The sequence below is a fragment of the Antechinus flavipes genome, chromosome 5 (genome assembly GCF_016432865.1).
Source record: "Antechinus flavipes isolate AdamAnt ecotype Samford, QLD, Australia chromosome 5, AdamAnt_v2, whole genome shotgun sequence".
NCBI classification, from domain to species: Eukaryota; Metazoa; Chordata; class Mammalia; order Dasyuromorphia; family Dasyuridae; genus Antechinus; species Antechinus flavipes.
The window spans coordinates 257,206,905-257,224,931 of record NC_067402.1 but is presented as its reverse complement, the minus strand read 5'-3'; the positions used below and the strand labels follow the sequence as shown (position 1 = coordinate 257,224,931).

General features: G+C 34.7%; 1 protein-coding gene across 8 annotated transcripts in view; it reads left to right on the top strand.

Moving 5' to 3' along the window:
- C5H12orf50 (chromosome 5 C12orf50 homolog) overlaps window positions 1-17,729 on the top strand; it is a 36,259-nt gene extending 18,530 nt beyond the window's left edge. For 3 of the 8 annotated variants that reach the window (XM_052001064.1, XM_052001063.1, XM_052001057.1), the window contains 8 exons: window positions 1,532-1,642; window positions 4,948-5,058; window positions 5,969-6,100; window positions 8,783-8,887; window positions 9,102-9,305; window positions 13,778-13,870; window positions 16,374-16,524; window positions 17,389-17,729. In XM_052001064.1, the coding sequence (XP_051857024.1) occupies window positions 1,532-1,642; window positions 4,948-5,058; window positions 5,969-6,100; window positions 8,783-8,887; window positions 9,102-9,305; window positions 13,778-13,870; window positions 16,374-16,423 (806 nt within the window). In that variant the 3' untranslated portion in view covers window positions 16,424-16,524; window positions 17,389-17,729. Of the gene's footprint in view, window positions 1-1,531; window positions 1,643-4,947; window positions 5,059-5,968; window positions 6,101-8,782; window positions 8,888-9,101; window positions 9,306-13,777; window positions 13,871-15,917; window positions 16,050-16,373; window positions 16,525-17,388 lie in introns of all 8 variants that reach the window. The other 5 variants (XM_052001060.1, XM_052001062.1, XM_052001058.1 and 2 more) reach the window with 5 other exon arrangements.
- The last annotated feature ends 298 nt before the right edge of the window (window positions 17,730-18,027 follow it).

Sequence of the window (18,027 nt, the reverse complement as noted above, 5' to 3'; positions counted from 1 at the left end):
TTAATGAACAGAACTAGACTTTTCACTTGGGCAGTCAGATGGGAATGTTCTCTTTTCTTTAACAGATGAAATATATGCCTAATCTCAATGTGTATAGAATTGATTGTTAAAGTTGTCTGATAATATCAGTTAGAAACAGGAAAACACAGTAAAAGCCTATGGACTCAATGAAACTTCACATTCTCGCCCCTAGGATGAGCTTTAAAACCAGTTTTGCAGCAGTAGCAGGGATTTGTGTCAAACAGACCCAGCAGGGAAAGTCACCAGGGTCAAGGTGGGTAGGGGTAGGGAAATGGCTCCCTCATGCATGTGGTTAATCCACCCAGCAGACGATCTGCCTGCTTGTCCTATATCAAGCAATCACTGGATTATTTGGGATACTCTTTAGCCTTCTGACAGCAGATGGATGTACTCTTCACATCCCATGGCAGATGCAGTCCAAGTTCTGAGGCATTTAAAAGTCCCTTGAACCTATTCCTTCTAAACAAAGTGACCCCTCCATTACATGGGTCTATGAACTATTCTATGATATCCTCAGTGTAGGGGAATTCCTGATGTGGGAACTTGGTCTGTCAATAGAGATATCACACCTTGGTCTTTGACTTGAGTTAAATCCTAGGGAGTTGCTTGAGGTACAGAGAGGTTAGGTGACTTTTACCCAGTGTCACACAGAGCAATTGAATGAAAAGTGAACTGATTTGGAGCTAATTGGATCTGGATTTGAATCTCACCTCTGACACTACCTGTGTGACTTTGGGCAAATCACTTGACTTCCATCAATTTTATTTCCTCCTCCCTATAAGGGGCTCCCTTCCAGTTCTGCATCTATAATTTTAAGTTTTCCACATAGCTAATAAGTGTCAGAGGTGGGATTTGAATCCAGGTACTCCTGATAGTAAGCCAGATACTATAGCCACTAAACCATGTTGCCTCAGTCATGAAAGAGAAGAAATTGGTGGTAGAGGAGGGCAGGTGATTTATAAAAGCCTTCTTGCTTGATTTATACTATGATTTTCACCTGAATTTACTAAAGACTAAGAAGATATATATGAAAAAATGAGGACAGTCACTTCATTTCCACAAGAGCAATCAATAATAGTAACATGTAACAATTTTTGCTAAATCTGAGATTTCTGAATAGGAGTCAAAACAGGAAATATTTGAAAATGCCTTTAAAGTCATGATTATAAAAACCACTTAAATAAAATCAAAAGTAATTTCTATTTCATGTTCAATGGAGAAGAAAGAGTTTTAAAATTCAAATTGCCAATTCATTTTTAATTGATCCAATAAGAAAATAATCTCATTTTCTTTCTCCTTGTTAATTATGTAACTGATCTAAACAGTCACGTACTTTATTGTTCATGAAATTGCTGTACAAACAATACTTGTCTTAGGTCATATCCTAGAGTCTTGCTCTCTTTTCATAAGCGTGTTACTTCTATAACACAATTCCTACGGTGATCTAATTTTAGAAATACAGCTATTGACATGTCAATCCCTACCCTCCCCCTTTTTTGTGCCATTTTAGGGGATGGTCTTACAGTTCCAACGAAGTTCAATATATTTGAAAGACAAGGTGAGATAAAAGCATCATTGGATGGAAAACCAAGAACTGACCTTGCTGCTTTTGAAAATGGAGGTGATTTCATATAATTTTTTTTATATTTACTACTAATTATGTCTGATATTCCATAGACTACCATACTTATTACTCTTAACAGACATGTTAAGCAGGTCTCATAATCGTAAAATGATATTCTTTGATCAAGCCTATGGTTTTCATATTATTGTTCTCTTTAAAGATGATGATTTGCACAACAATAGAAAAATTAAATTTTTTTGGTTGATGGTTGGTAAATAATGCAAGTTGCTGTGAAAAGTTACATTTGGACCTATAAAAGACAAATCATTTATTAATATTCTTTTATTAGTTTCAGGCTATTTCTTAATCTCCATATTTGTCTTTAGTAATTGGAATTGTTCATATTCAATTCAATAATAAACATTTTAACTACAATCTAATGTATTAGATTTTTAAAAAAATGACATGCCCCTTGCATGTCTAAAGGTCATGTTGGGCCCCCCAACAGGAGAAATGGCATGCTCCTATAGTCATAAAGGAAGCAAAATGGCTGAGATGGGATTAGAACCCATATTCTCCAAATAAATTCACCATACTCTAGTATCTCATATAGATAATGTCTACTCTAAGAATTACAAATTACTAAAGCAGTCTAAAATCTAATAAGACAGATATGTATAAATATAAATATGAGATAAGATGTAATGTGTCATAAGGAAAGTTTTAGATTACATGCTCTAGGAAATACTTTTACTAGCAACATTATTAGTTCTACTCAGGTATTTTGAACTAGGTCCTTCAAATTTTAAAATTTTTATTTACACCAAAAAGGCAGGGAAGAATGAGAAAGAGATATAAGGAAGAGGAGGAGAGAGGAGAGAGAGATAAGATTGGTTTCAAGCCAAGTATTAAAAATAAAAACTGAATATTTAGATATGTCAGAGATGCTCTTCAAAAAGGTACACCTCCTTTAATTCTCTCTTGTTTGGATACCTTCAAGTTCCAAACTAATTTATTTGCTCCTTCCTTTAACTTTTCCCTATGTCTTTGACAGAGAATTGAAACTAGCAATCAATGGCTAGTTATGCCTAGGGAGATGATTCAGTTGTATCTCAGTTGTACATGACACTCTGAAAATTCCTTTCTCTCCAAATGGATGAAAGAACTGAGGTGGCTGTGGATAGGCTGGGGATGAGAAGAATTGCAAAGGTCATGTTAGTTGTCTTCACATCTCCAAAGCACTGCCATGTGGAAGAGGAATTTGATTTATTATTATATTATATTATAATATATAATATTGATATATTATAATTCCAAGGGACAGTCTTAGGACCACAGAGTAGAAATTGATAGTGAGGGTGAAAGACTAGAGTAAGCAAGATTTCAGCTCAGTATAAGGAAAATTTTGCTAATTCATGAAATCTGAAGTAGAATGAGTCGATTTATGAGGAGCTGAATCTCTTCTTCCTGCAAATTTCTAAAGCAAGTCTAAAGCAAAATTTGAAAATTTGAAAAATTTTGTTGGGATTATCAAAGGAGTGGTTTATATTTAAGAGAAAGGAGTGAAAATAGGTGACCTTTCAGAATCTTGTCAACTTTGTAATTCTTAGAGTGGACATTATCTTATATGAAATACTAGAGTATGGTGAATTTATTTGGAGAATATGGGTTCTAATCCTATCTCAGCCATTTTGCTTCCTTTATGACTATAAGAGCATGCCATTTCTCCTGTTGGGGGGGCCCAGTTTCTTCACTGAATATTTGAAGAGATTGAGCTCTAGAGGGCCTTATGTCACTTTCAAATTCTAAACCTTTGGTCCTATGATCTGGCAATGAGTGGAACTGGGGAAATACTATTGCTTCAATAACTTGTTCTAATTCTGCTGAGAAACCAGATGATTACAAAACAAACTAGACAGACTAATAAGAAGCAAGTTGTAATATTATCTTGCTGGGTCAATTTCAGGAGGGAACACATCAGTAACTGGTAGGAACCTAGAAAGGTCTTCTGCAGAAGATGATAATACTTGAGCTTAATAATAAAGAAAATACCAGGAATAGAAGACTAGTATCAAGGAACAGAGGGAAGTGCAAAGGCTGTTTGGCTGAAGTGTAGAGTGTGTGCCAGGGCACAGTTAGTAAGAAGGCTGGAAAGGCAGGAAAGGATCCGGGTGATCAGATTGTGAAGAGCTTGAAATTCAGGTGATCAAGGTTGGGAAGAACTTGAAATTTCAAAGAAAAAAAATTTTTTTCCCTAAAACAACATATGAAATCAGAGTTTCTTGAACAGTAATGCTGACAAGTCAAATTTGGCTTTGTGGAGTGTGAATTGGGGTGGGAAAGAAGATCCAGTTTAAAAAGCCATTTCCATAATCCAGGTGAAAGGTGTGATAGAGACTTAAAATAGAATGATGGATGTGCAGCAGGGTATATGTGAGAAATACTAGAAAAAAAACAAGATTTAGCAACTGATTGGATATGTGGGGCAAATGAGCAGAAGAAGTTGAAGATGTCACCAGAATTGCCTACCTGAATGACTGGAAGGATGGTGTATCCTTGACAGAAACAGGAAAATTTAGAAGGTGATGAGATAGGGTATTTGAGAGAATATCAAAAAAGTTCAGAACTTTAAGAAGCCTATGTAGTCTAAGGAGAACATGTACTTTACTCTCAGAAATATGTTGGAGTATTGTTCTGGGTGTCACAGTTTAAAAGGGACATTCATAACATGGCACATGCCCTAAATTGGGCAATGACATGAAATTACTTTCATATATTTAAAAGGCTGTCATAGGGATGGATGAGGATTATTCTGTATAGCTCCAGAATACAGAATTAGAAGTTGTTGTCATTTTAGTTGTGTCCAATACTTCAACATCCCATTTGAAGTTTTCTTAGCAAAGATACTACAGTGGTTTTCCATTTCCTTCTCTAGCTCATTTTACAATGAGGAAACTGAAGCAGACAGGACCTTAAATGATTTGCTGCAGGGTCGTATAGCTAGTAAATGTCTAAAGCCAATTTTGAACTCAGGAAAGATGAGTTTTCATCTCAGTGCTCATGTTTCATCTCAGTTTTCATGAGCTCAGTGCTCTATGCCACCTACTTTTCCCCTTAGAATTAGAAATAATTAGAAATATTTCACTTGACTCTAAGCAAGGATTTCCTAACAATTAGAACTAATGTTTTAAAAAGATGCCTTGGTAAATTACAAATGAACTTCTCAGTCACTAGAAGTGTGTCCATCAAGGAAGAGGCTGGTCACCCTCAAGGTCGATGTTTTTTTCTAAATTGGGTGAGAGATTAGGGAAAATTACTTATAAAACTCATCATCACTAGTATTTTGTGTTCCTCCAATGCAGGGGGTGACTGTTATGTACCACAAAGGATCATATTTCTCGGAGTGGATGAAAGTGAAGCTTTAACTGAAGAGAACGAATTCATGATGTCAAAAGGTTCAAACAGTAGTAAAGGTAAGAAATCTAGACAGCTTTTTCATTAATGTTTCATTTATAATTGGTTTGGACACATGTAATACTCTATCATCATATATTACAGATATTAGTTGAATATGCCAACATAACTCTAAAGTCATTTTTTATTTAATTAAATTAAAAATCTACTTGTAATTTCCATAGAAAGTTCAAGTTGCATCTAGAAAGAAAAGATTATCTTCTTATCCCTTTTTATGTCTTTAAGGGAATGTGGTATAGAAATGATTTTTAAAAAACCCCAAAATACTTCTTTTGAGTGGGAGCAGCTCTCTGAGTTTTACTTTGACACATATTTTACTGAGAATACGTAACAAGGGATCTTTCCACCCAGGCTGCAAGTAGCTATTGGCTGTTAGCCAATAGGAAAAACTTTTTTTTCCCCCTTAGTTCCCTGAAATACTACCCAGTGCTATCTACTTCTTTATAATCTGTTCTCAATGTTTTCAATAGGAAAATAGTTGAAACATTTTTAATTTGAAGTCAGAAAAAAATGAAAATAAATTTAATGAAAAACTTCATTATTCATATGATAAGCAAAATTTCATTAAAAGATAAAATTGTGAGAAATGTTGTAGTATGTTAAGAGAAATATTGCAAGTATAGATGAACAGAAGTAGATTGGTAGGTTGATATTCAATCAATTAGACTAAAAATGGTCCCTGTCCCTCAAAAAACTTATCTTCTAATGAGAGAAAACTTTATATAAAAGGGAGCTGAAGGGGTAGGGTGTAAAAAAATGGAGATTCCAAAGTTGGAAGCATGGTAGACAAAAGTTCTGGAAAGATGTCAGTACTGTACTTGGAGAGTAATATCTCAAAGGGAGTTTTGAAATGTTAAATTCAAAAAGTATTTTTATTGATACTGATATTTTTTCCTTCTTCTTCCAAAGATATCAAGGACAGTTCTCATCCAAAGCGTCCAGTGACTACAAGACCAGTACCTACAACACACGTATTAAATGCTACTGAGAATATCAACACAAAATGCAAAGAGGATCCTTCTTCAAGTGAGATGTCCTTGGGTATATTTGAACTACATCCAATCAGTTCATGAAATAGACCATCAAAAATGATTATAGCTCAGAAGTAAGAGACAGGTCCTGAGAATGAAGGAAACAAGATTCTCTTGGTATCTCTGTGAAATATAATACGGTTTTGAAAAGTGTATATAATCTTTGTTGACTTCATGTCTGGAAAATTGAGATATCAATTAGCTATCACCTAGGATTGTTTTTAGGGTTAATGAACAAATTTTTAAAAAAAATTCATTTAAAATAAATACCATATAAATACTTATGATTTTCCCATATATTGTACATTTTGGAAATTATTCATAATGAATTTCCCCTCTTCAAGATTGACTTCTCTTTACAGTCTATAGTGTCCTTGACTAACTCTGATATAATTAGGGAGGCAAAACAGTTGGAGAAAAAAGTTACCCACTGCTATACTGTTATACTTTCACTCCCCACAATCCATAATAATGTGGCCATTTCAAGCCTTCTCTTACCTTTTCAAGACCCAGTTCAATATCCATAGTGTTTCATCATCTGATGAATTTGCCTATTTTATTAAAAAAAAAAACAACTGAGACCATTCACGATAAGGGTCCATACCTTTACTCTTCCATAATCAAAACCTTTTATCCAGTAGAAGTATAACTCTACCCGTGTGCATTTCTTCCTCTCCAGTGTCTTCTATGACCTTGTTCTTTTGATCATTCCTTCTACCTCATCGTCAATCATTCTTCTTACTTGACTCCTTTCAGCCTACAAGCATATACAGATCTCATTAATCCTAAAATACATACACACAGGCAAGCACACACTTGCCTCCACAATACACTTCTCAAGCTGCCTACCTATATTATTCTCCTTTTCAGTATTAAACTTCTAGGAAGAATAGTCATTTCTTAGTGCCCAGTTACTACTAACACACTCTAATCTAGTTTTCATCATCCTCACACCACTACTGAAATGTTTCTTTTCAAAGCCATAATTGTCTTTTTGCTTAATCATCTTTTTCATCCTTTCCTTCTTTTCTTTTTTTCTTCCTACCTTGCTTACTTCTTTTTCTTTGTTTCCTTTCCCTTCTTTCTTTGTTTCTCTTTTTGTCTTTTTTTCCTCTCTTCTTCTTTCCCTTCCCCCCCCTCTTTTCCTTCCACTCTCTTTTTTCCTTCTTCTCTTCCCCCTCAGTTCTATTATCAGTTCTATTCACCCTCTTTTTTTCCCACTCAGTTTCTATGATACTAACCTGATTTACCTCCTACTAGTTTAGCCTTTCTTGGATTGCTTCTATGATTTCTCCTTTACCACACCTTCTCTCAATGATTTATTGGTGGTTTTGTTTATTCTCATGACTTCAGTGGTCATACATATGTTTCTCAAACTCACATAAGCAATTTCTTAGTCACATGTTTGGGAAAGTATGCTGGACATTGAGGACAATAACTCTAGCTTTTAACATATTCAAACCTGAATTACTTTCTAAACCTGCCCCAATTGTTATTTTTTAAAATTTCTATTGATGATGCCACCATCTTTCTAACTCAAACATAAAAGGTATCTTTGGTTTTTTCCTCTTCCACAGCATCCAATCACTTGCCAGTTTTGTCAGTTCTACATCCCCAATATTTCTCAAATATATCTCTTCTTTCACTTACCACTTAACATTTACATTGCTATCTCTCTAGATAAAGCCATCACCCTCTCTTAACTGGTCTATTGCAGTAAAATGCCTATGTTTTTTCCATCTCTAATCATTAATAATTTTAAATTAATTTTATTATGAATTTATCAGTCATCAAAAATATAAAAAATTTAAAAGATTATATATGAAACTGAGAACTTCTTATAATGTTAGTTGTACACACACACACACACACACACACACACAAAAATATGGTAACAAAATTGCCCTATTTGCCCTTTTGAACTTATTTTCTTCTGTGTATTTTTGTCCCTTATTGGTGCCCTTTACCTTATTTTCCAGTTCATTGCACTCCTTTTCCTTTCTCCACCCAAGAAGTGCCATTCAAGCAAAATAAGATAGTAGAAAACAGAACCTTGAGGAATGACTATTGTTTTAAGGGTATGAAGAACAACACAGAGGAAAGCTTCAGAGAGGCTGAAGGAAAAGTTGTATAGGATAGTGTCACAGAATCTATATCTGAATACTTAAATTTTTAATCTGTGTATTTTGTTCCACAAAGGCATAGCCAAACCCTTTGATAAAGAGTTTTAAGAAAGTAAGATAAGTTAAAAGCATATGATCAAACTTCTTGAAGGTTGGGGTTTATTTTTGGCCACAATAATAAAATACTGAAATTGTTCAAAATATCAAGCCCATTGCTACTTAATAATAATGTGCCTATTCAATGGTATAGAATTAGATATGGAATATATTTTGTTTTATTTGACTAATTCATACATTGCTTTTATGAAGGGTAACTTTTTATTTTTTGCTGAATAATGTCATTTGCTAAAAAATATCTTACTATTTAATGCTTCCAAAATAGATTTCTGAGTTCTTTAAAGAACTTCCTTTTTTCTAGAAACCCTCAGAATAGAAATAGTATAGTTATTATTTCTTTTCCTCAACTCATTGAAGTGCAGATATATAATTATCACCTATAGTAATATTTGAATGAAAGCATCTCTTTAAAAAAATCAACAACTTTAAAATAAACTCTTCTCTTCTTCAAGTGAATGATGCTCAGTCAGCGAGGAAACCTAACTTTAAAGGGGTGAAAAAAAAGAAATGGATTTATGAGGAACCAAAGAATCCCCCAGGCACAGGGACAAGGAAAGGTAAAGTATTAAAACTGGTTTATTACTATTGAGAAAAGACTTTTTTTATAAAAAGAAGTAAAACAACTCTACTAGGATATCCCACCAGAAAAACATAAGGGATCATTTTTTTCTTTAGACCAAATTGTAGTTACTTAATGAAACTTCATTTTTATAATTTACTCTTCTGATAGCCATGTTTTGTATCCATTTGATTTCTGCTTTCCTTCAACAGCAGCACAGGCTCCAAACCCCAAAAACAAAATGAGCTACCAACGAAATGATAAAAACAGGAACACAGAGAATGCATCCTATGTTCACGTTCAGAGAGAAACCGTAAGGAGTGTTTCATTGAACTCACCAGCACGTGGTAGGCCAACAAATGGAACTTATAACAAAGTCAATGTTAACAAGGAACCCAAACTCAATCTCTGTCCAGGTGAGGCTCTTTAATTGACCACATCAACTATGACGGCCGATTTAAATTCCTTTAGTTTGATTGTGATCATCATTGTCATCCAGCATCCTCTCATTTTGCCAGCATATCACCAATCTTATTTCTATAAATGAGAAAAAGTCTCATTTCTGTTGCAAGCATTTGAAATTTTAAAAGGAATCTTGGGAGCTGTTTGTCCACCTGAATTAATGCTAAAAGAATACAACCTATACTTGGGAGATATGGTCAAGTAATGTCTTGGTCTCTACTGGTTGGCAGAAACCATGTTCTTAAAACTAATTGAGAAAAAATACTCCTCTCTTCTTTCTGTAGGTTGCTCTTGTATAGTTATGCTTTTTTCTTCCCCATTGTCTTTAATGTCCAATGTCTTTAACTTTGAGAAAACCTAGTTCTGAAATGTTGTCAATATCTTCTTGACTTCTGTCATTAAGTTCTAGAGCTCCAGTTTGGATGGCAACAAGAGTTGCAGAAGGGACCTTAAAAACAGAGACCATCTAGAGCAAGTTGAAAATAGTCCGGTAAATTTTCCTTGTGAAATGGGTCTTATGGCCATACTGGTTCAGATTGTTTCATTTCAGTCAGGGAAATTAATAAAGAGACAGACTGTAGGGGCATCTTTATGTCTCATGTCACATAGAGAAGTTTTGACATTGCATGCCCTGGAGTTCTACTTCAAAGAATATTTCCCTCCTGCTTTATGTCACCCTTGTGGATTGTTTGCAAGTGGCTGACATTTTCTTGCTCTAGTAACTTGCAGTGTAATTATCACTTTCAGTCCATTGGCTTAGCTCTTCAGCAGGCCTTCCTGATTACTTTTGGAAAGGGTTAGTTTGAGGGTTAACTGAAATCTTTTTGACAGTTTCATCTCTTGTACCATGCACAGATGACTAGCTATCACATGTTGCATGTAAAACATTTGATCATATAATAAAACAGAATCATTGTACTGTGTCAGCAAGGCAAGGCCTCGGTGAGGGAAAAATCAATATTTTCCTCCTTTCTGTTGATGAATTTTGCCCTTTTGAAGACTGGTTACAATTCTCTTAATTTAACAAAATGTCACTCAAGTCTATTAAATTTTGTATTTGGGTTTATTCCTGCTGTGAGAATGATTGGTGGAATTCTGAGTATTGGATGCTTTTGAAATGGTTAAGTTATACTGACATGGCATTTCTTTCATTGAAGGGCTTCCTCTTATTCTTTGAATGTACCATGAGGGTTACAATGTCCCACTCCTTATTATTGATATTTTCTTTTCTGATAATACATGTTTTCAATGTTTCTTAGATTTCTTTTCATGTGCAAGTAATTCTTGGTAATAATGCTTATAACTTTGTTGATTGTCCTTTGAGAGTTACTTATAATTTTAATTCTAAGATGCACACATATTGCTTTCTATTCTATCAATGACTAATGAATGGGGGAAAGCCCACAATTATTAAGCACTTCTTGTGGGCCAGGCACAGTACTAAGCAAATCAAGTCACTGCTGCCTTAAATGAGTTTACAGTCTAGTGAGGGACTACATTTTGGATAGGGAATAATGTATGGAAGAAATATAATAGAAAACATTTTGCTCTATGAAGCTGCCAGTTGCATTTATAAATGGTCAGACTTTCTCCACTTTATAGAAGACAAACGACTTACCCCTATCATCACAGGTTGAATTTGGGACTTTTTTTTTTAATCTTATTCTCAGTATGTCTTACATGTAGCTTGAATTAATGAACTTTTTTCACTACCTTTCTTGGTAAAATGCTCCTTGTCTACTCCATTACTAGAGCTCTCATGTCCCTTTGTCCAGATAATGTGAATCAGACTTTCCTTTTGGTCAGTGGAGAGCTCTGTGGCAGAATCTTCAAGATAAATTCTAGCTTACCCACCATCCTTGCTTCTTTTTTTCACTGTGCCTTCTTTTTCCCATCTCTATCTGTTCAATGTGAGCATTTACACTTCAGAATAAGCAAATGATAAAAATCATGGCTTGGTTTATAGTTTGTTGATTGTCTAGATGTAAGAAAGTGATAAAATGTTAATAATTTAACTATTATATTATTAAAATTAATAATTTAAACTTAAAAATGTGTCCTGGATACATTTTTTGGGAGGGCAGGGAGCTGATTGTTAAAAGATTTTCTCTCATACTTTTGAGGTGTGGAGTGATAACAGTGGAAGGGGGAAAGAGCAGTGTTTATCATTGGGTAGCTGAACTGTCATAATGAAGACAGGAGTAGATGGAGTTGGTCAGAATTTTGTTTAGAAATAGACAATGAAATTATTTCCTTAATCCATTTCTGTTACCATTTCCTATTTTCTGCATAGTCTGTTTTGCTTTAATACTTTATCACATCCATTGTCCTTTCTCTCTCCTCTCTAGATATTCACAACTTTTTTCTGTATTTGAAATATAATATAATATAATATAATATATATAATATAATATAATATAATATAGGTCACTGCCTATTATTTGTCTGGACTGTCCTTGCTCAGTAGATTAATAATGCTTCTCACCCCATCTGGCATATTGCCATCTTCCAATACATTGCTAATATAACCATTTATACTCAGGATATGATTTCAGCCAACTATTAATTTCTTGTATCCCATTTTCTTATTATGGCTCGTCTGTTGCACTGTATTTAACTTGATGTGCACATGAAACCTCAGCAACATTTTTTAAAAAATCATCAGTATGCTTTCTATACTTCTCTTGAGACATTGGTGTAACAACACAAAAGCTTTTGTGCATTAACTACAGTTTGGATTTTAAAACCTGCATTTAAAGCCCCATCACAAAGTTTTTGTCTCACATCTTGTTTTCTGTCTTGTTTCATATTACCCCCTTTCATATCATCTATATTCCTGCCAAATTGGATTAAGAGATGCTCTCTGAGTTGTGTAACTTTCACCCATTTCCTGCCTCTGAAATTCCCCAAGTCTAGAACTTAATCCCTCCTGACGTCTTTCCCCACCAATGCTCTTTTTAAAAAAAGCTTACTTTAGGGCCTCTTCTTCCATAAAGACTTCCCTGGTTCCCTCCTCTACCAATTTACCTTGAACACTTTTTATTTGAATATCTTCATTCTTCCCACTTCCCCCTGTATTTAGTGACTTTTTACATTATTTTCATTCCTTGACATAATCAGTTTTTTGAAGTCAGAGTATGTGTAACATATTCATTCTAATCCAAAACATCTAGTATAATGCCTTTAGAATAGTAGGTGTATAATAAATACTTTAAGTACCTGGAATTCGTCATTTGCATTTGATTTCAAGAGATATGTTCATTGACTAGAGAGATTTTTACTGAGATAGCTAACAAAATAGCAAAACAATATAGTCATACAATTGGTTGGTACAATATTTTTTCATGTTTGAAACTAGTAGGACTGGTACTTCATTAAGTTAAGATTTAATCAATGTCTGCAGTATGAGAGACTATGCATAATAGTGGTTAGGAAGCTGGCTTTAAAATTAGGAGCTGACACATCTTAGACAAATTGTGGAAGTTCTTGGTGGCCCAGGTGATTCTTGAAGACCACTTTGTACAACAGCTGATAATCATTAGGGTCAGTGAAGGGAGTTCTCTAAACAAAATTTTTTTAGACCTGTGAAATCATAAGTCTAATCTAAAACTCTCTATGGTAGTTATATTCTGCATTGTAGTTTGCAATCCCAAACTGTAGAAGTTTACAAACTATAATGCAAAACACACTTCAAAAGGATTATCATAGTTTTATTGGATGATTAAGAGCCAATGAAACATTTCATTAATGACCAATTCAATTCAGCAGGCACTTAAAATGTACCACTTTTGCAGGAGATACTGAGCAAGGGATGAGGATATGAAGACAAAAACCAAAAAAATCTAGATGTCCTGTTCATAAGAAATTTACAAAGATGGTAATCCTTACTGTTATAGCAAGGATATGTAAAAGGTTAAGCAACAATAAAAACAAGTCTGAAAAAAGACAAAATGTGTGATTATGTAACCAATGTAATGGTAGAAGCAAAAAGGTAGAAGCAATTGTTATTATTAAAGAGCCATTGGAATGGTTGAAAAGACCTCATGAAAGAAGCATTGAAACAGATGTGTTAGATATTTATAGATTTTCACAAATGGAAAGAATAGGACCCATAGTAGCTCAGATTAATTGACTCTTGTCAAATAATTCTTGTGACAATTATATTCCTATGGTAATTTCAACACATACTAGATCAGACTACTGGGCAGCTGGTAAAGACACTTGTTCCCCATTCCTCTGACTTGAATGACCTTGACCAACAACTCCTAGAGATTTACTAGCTATAAAAATGAACATTAGAAAAATGCATCTTTCTACAGGGATGTGTTCAGTATTGGTAACATCTTTGCAGCTTTTTGGGATATCTGTAGTAATTGGTTCTGTTTCTACAAAACATTTGATTGATTGCCTCTTTGTTTTTCTTTAGACAAATATACCTCAACATCCTATAATGCTTCAACATGGAGAAAAAGAATTCCTTTTTCAAAAACATACTCAAAAACTGAAAAGATATATTCAGGTAATTCACTCTACTGATTTTGAAATTTTAGGATGAACAATAAGTTTTGAATTTAAACATCAAAAATAGTTTGGGACACTTCACTTCATGAAGTCAACACTATTTTTATAAGAATATAAGATGTTTTAATTTCTAATGCAGTAAATATCAATAGTTATAAACCACATAAACAAAAGCTCTTTGAGAGTGCTCAGTAATTTCTAAGAGTGTAAAGCAATCCTGAAGACCAAAAAAGTTTGAAAACTACCAGTCTATTATAAAGATTTTGTCTATTTTTCTTGTAGAAACATTTCTTACTTGTCTAGTTATTATTCTTAGGCAATACTGAAAGAATATTTTGATATATTACTTCTCTATAAAATGTATAATGGTTGCAATGATTTTTACAGTTTATTAAGGCACAATATTTACTAAAAGGTTTCTAAGGTCATTAATAAGATGGCAATTTGCAACTGTACATTTAGTCTACTTTGGAGGGATCCCTAACCATATGCAAAGTCTCATTGATACCAAATACCTAATAGACACAGACTGACTGCAGATCTCTCAGTCCACATACCCTGTCTTTTTACTTCCAATGACAGAAAACTCACTACTTCTCAAGGTGTAGTCTATTCCAGTTTTAAATAGCTTTAATTGTTGATTTTTTTTTTTTTTTCATGACATGAAGCTAAGTTTTCATTTTGGTTTTCATGATGCCTTGAAGGGAGTCAGCCACCCAGTAGTTGACCTTTATCAAGCTTCAGGAGAGTGGTAGTTGGTTGTGTTTCTTTCATTCTTTTTTTCCTGTCTCCTTCAGCTCCCCCTCTCCCCCCCCCCCCCCCTGCTTTTTCTCCTCAAATACAACTCTCTGGGGAGTATCCTGATATTCATTGGAACCTCTCCTGGATACGAATTTGCCTTGCAATAAATTCAAGAAACCTGCTATGTTTTTCTACTTTAATTTCTTTCTTACAGCCTAAGCTTGATCTGGGACACTATTGGAGAATCCTTTTTGTTCCCTTTCAGTGTTTTTGAACCTTTTCCAATCAAGTCCTATTTTAATGGGAACCCAATTGGAGTAAGAGCCCAGAAAACCCACATTGTAGTTTGTAAGCTTCCAGAACATTCCCTGAAAATTACTAGGACAAGTTCAGGCTGAAGAAATTCCCTTTGATACAAAACAACTACTATGCCCTTATGTCCAGCTGATCTAGAACTACCTACTCTCCTGAGAATACTAGACAAACTTAGAACCATTTTGGAATCCTGGGTTGCAGACAGGGGAACACTTAAAGAGATAAGAACTCCTGAGGCCATTTAGCCAAACCCATTTTTCTGAGCAAGACTCCTTTTCATAACTTACCCAATAAGGGGTCATTAAATCTCTGCCTGAAAACTTCCAATGACAGAAAACTCACTACTTCTCAAGGTAGTCTATTCCAGTTTTAAATAGCTTTAATTGTTGATTTTTTTTTTTTCATGACATGAAGCTAAGTTTTCATTTTGGTTTTCATGATGCCTTGAAGGGAGTCAGCCACCCAGTAGTTGACCTTTATCAAGCTTCAGGAGAGTGGTAGTTGGTTGTGTTTCTTTCATTCTTTTTCTCCTGTCTCCCTCAGCCACCCCCGCCCTCTCTGCTTTTTCTCCTCAAATACAACTCACACATGTAGCGTACTCATAAACCCATAGCATTTTAGAGTTACAAAGGACTTTAGAAGTCAATCTCCAATTCAATTTCTTTCCCCATCCTATTCCATGATACTATCCCTCACCTCCAGTTTTTCATTCTAAAAGTTTTCAGTTAGTGTTGAATTTAGAATTATAAAGTAAAAAAAAAATGAAAAGAATAGAACCCTAGCCCTGACAAGGAGGTCTTACATGGAAGCTGGATGACCAGCTGTTGGGGATGAAAGAGAAGAAATTCTTAGACATTGGTTGAATGACCTCTGAGATGCCTTCTGAGTCTGAGATTCGGTGATATTAAGCTTGGAGCCCCGAAGAATATTAAAATGCTTAAGAAAAGTTATTGGAAGAAATAATTTTTCTGTGTATATCTTATTATTAGAGCCAAGAAGAAATGGAAGCAAGTAAAACAGGAGGTTGAGAGAAGAAAAGGAGAAAAGAGAAAAGTGCTGGACATCCTATGATTTACAATCAAAAATGATAAAAATGCAAATTCAAAGAATGAGATATTCAAGTACTTCATACTATATACTGCTATAGCCAAAGATGATAAAATGCAAATTCTGAAAATAAGATGCAGGAAGTACATTGTACTGTTTGAAAAATGATAAAAATGCAAATTACAAACAGATAAGCTGCATGTGTATTTATACAGGTCTGGAATTCATTCAATGCATTTGTCATGAAAGTTTAATAAAATTCAAAAGTTTGACAATTAAAGTCATTCTTTAATTGTAAACCAAGTTATATTGACCACAGATTGAAGGGTAAAATTGTGTCTTTGATCTGTGTTACCAAAATATTCCTTATGAAAAACCCTCTCCTTTTCTTTATCTAGATTTCAAAATTGGGCCCTCAGAGGTGACATCTGATGAAGTTAAAAACTAATTGAATGAAGGTCTCAGGGCTACAGTTTGACTGTGATGGGTTATTTCAGAGGAATTCCAATGTAAACACCAAACTTTGATGTGTTCTAGACAGAGACAAAGGTTTGTTAAATATACAGGGCAGTTGTTGTACAATGTATTGTAATGGGTGCCCCCGGTGCAGAGCCAATGAGAAGTGCCACCTTCAAAACTGGATAGAATTAATTGAGGTGAAAACATTCCATATAATGGAAATAAAAAAGAAGCTATTCAGAATGGGAAACAGGACAAGCCTGAGAAGAAACCTGGAGTGTAGGGGAATTAATATTTCTATTTGCATGCATCTCTGGCTACCGGTAGGATATTGTTCAATTTTTATTGGGGGAAATCAGGGTTTTTTAGGTTTTTGGTTTTTTTTTACTCTTTTGTAAAGATGTGATTCCAGTTTTGTGGAGGAGACAGGGCCCACCATTTGTGGATTTTAGTGGCATACTGTCTAAAGCACTCATCAAAACCTGGGGAGAGAGAGTCAATTGTTTGAGAAACAGAGAAAAATGAGATTAGAAATTGTGTCAGTGAGACCTGCATGTGATGATTTAAACTTATTCGGGGGAATCAGGTGACAAGCTGTTAACTGGGCAGTTGATAAGATGACATATATCCCCACTTAATAAGCAGCTCTGTGCTTCTGTAACTTCAAGTAGTGATGAAGTAGGGAAGTATTCCGAGACCAAAAGTCATCCTTTAAATGTGGTGCAGCCCCAACATGTATGTTTGCTTTGTGAATGAATATATAGTCTTCAGCCCATTGCTGAAGAGTAGATGGGGTATGAGAGACAACCTCTCAGAAAGGCTTGGCTATAATCATTCTGAGTATTTACCTGTATTGTTCCTGAATAAGAGGAAATTGTGATGGTACTAAGCTCTGTTTCTGAGAACAGTAAACAATGACTCTGAAAACCAATTCTGTCTTTGTGTGTCATTCAGGGATGAGACTGATGGGATAAATTGTGAACCAAGAAGCTCGAACCTGAAACCAAGGCCTAAAGAAGATGAGGAGGGGGAGGCCAACAAATGAGAGAGAAAAATAACTGTTGATGCGGGGGATATGAAAGAAAATAGAAATAAAGGGGAAAATAGGGGCTTCTTAGAAGAACAAGAGTAGACCAACAAGAACTATCCCTTGACTACTGAACTAAAGAATGAATTTCTGGGAAAGGAACTGGCTTTAAATCAAAAGACCATGGGACAGATTTAGGGGGAAAAAAAATACTCTCAGAGGATAGTCTAGCCCTTTTAAAATACACTATTGAACCTGGATAGAATAATCCTGAATATCATTCTTTAAGGGATAAGGGATCTTAAAGTAATTTACATGTGTCATGTAAACAGGTTGATAGCATACCTAGCTAATGTTTTGCAGTTTTTCAAAATTCACATTCTTAATAAGCAAGCCTTATGACAATCCTAGCAAGACCCCAATCTCCCTTACCCGTCCATGCTCTGTCCATTGCAGACCAACAGGGATGGAAACAAGTCAGAAGATGGAGAAGGGTTCACACTATAGTCATTCTATCTTCCTTGAATTCGATATGATAGCAGAAGGGAATTTTCTGAATGGGATTT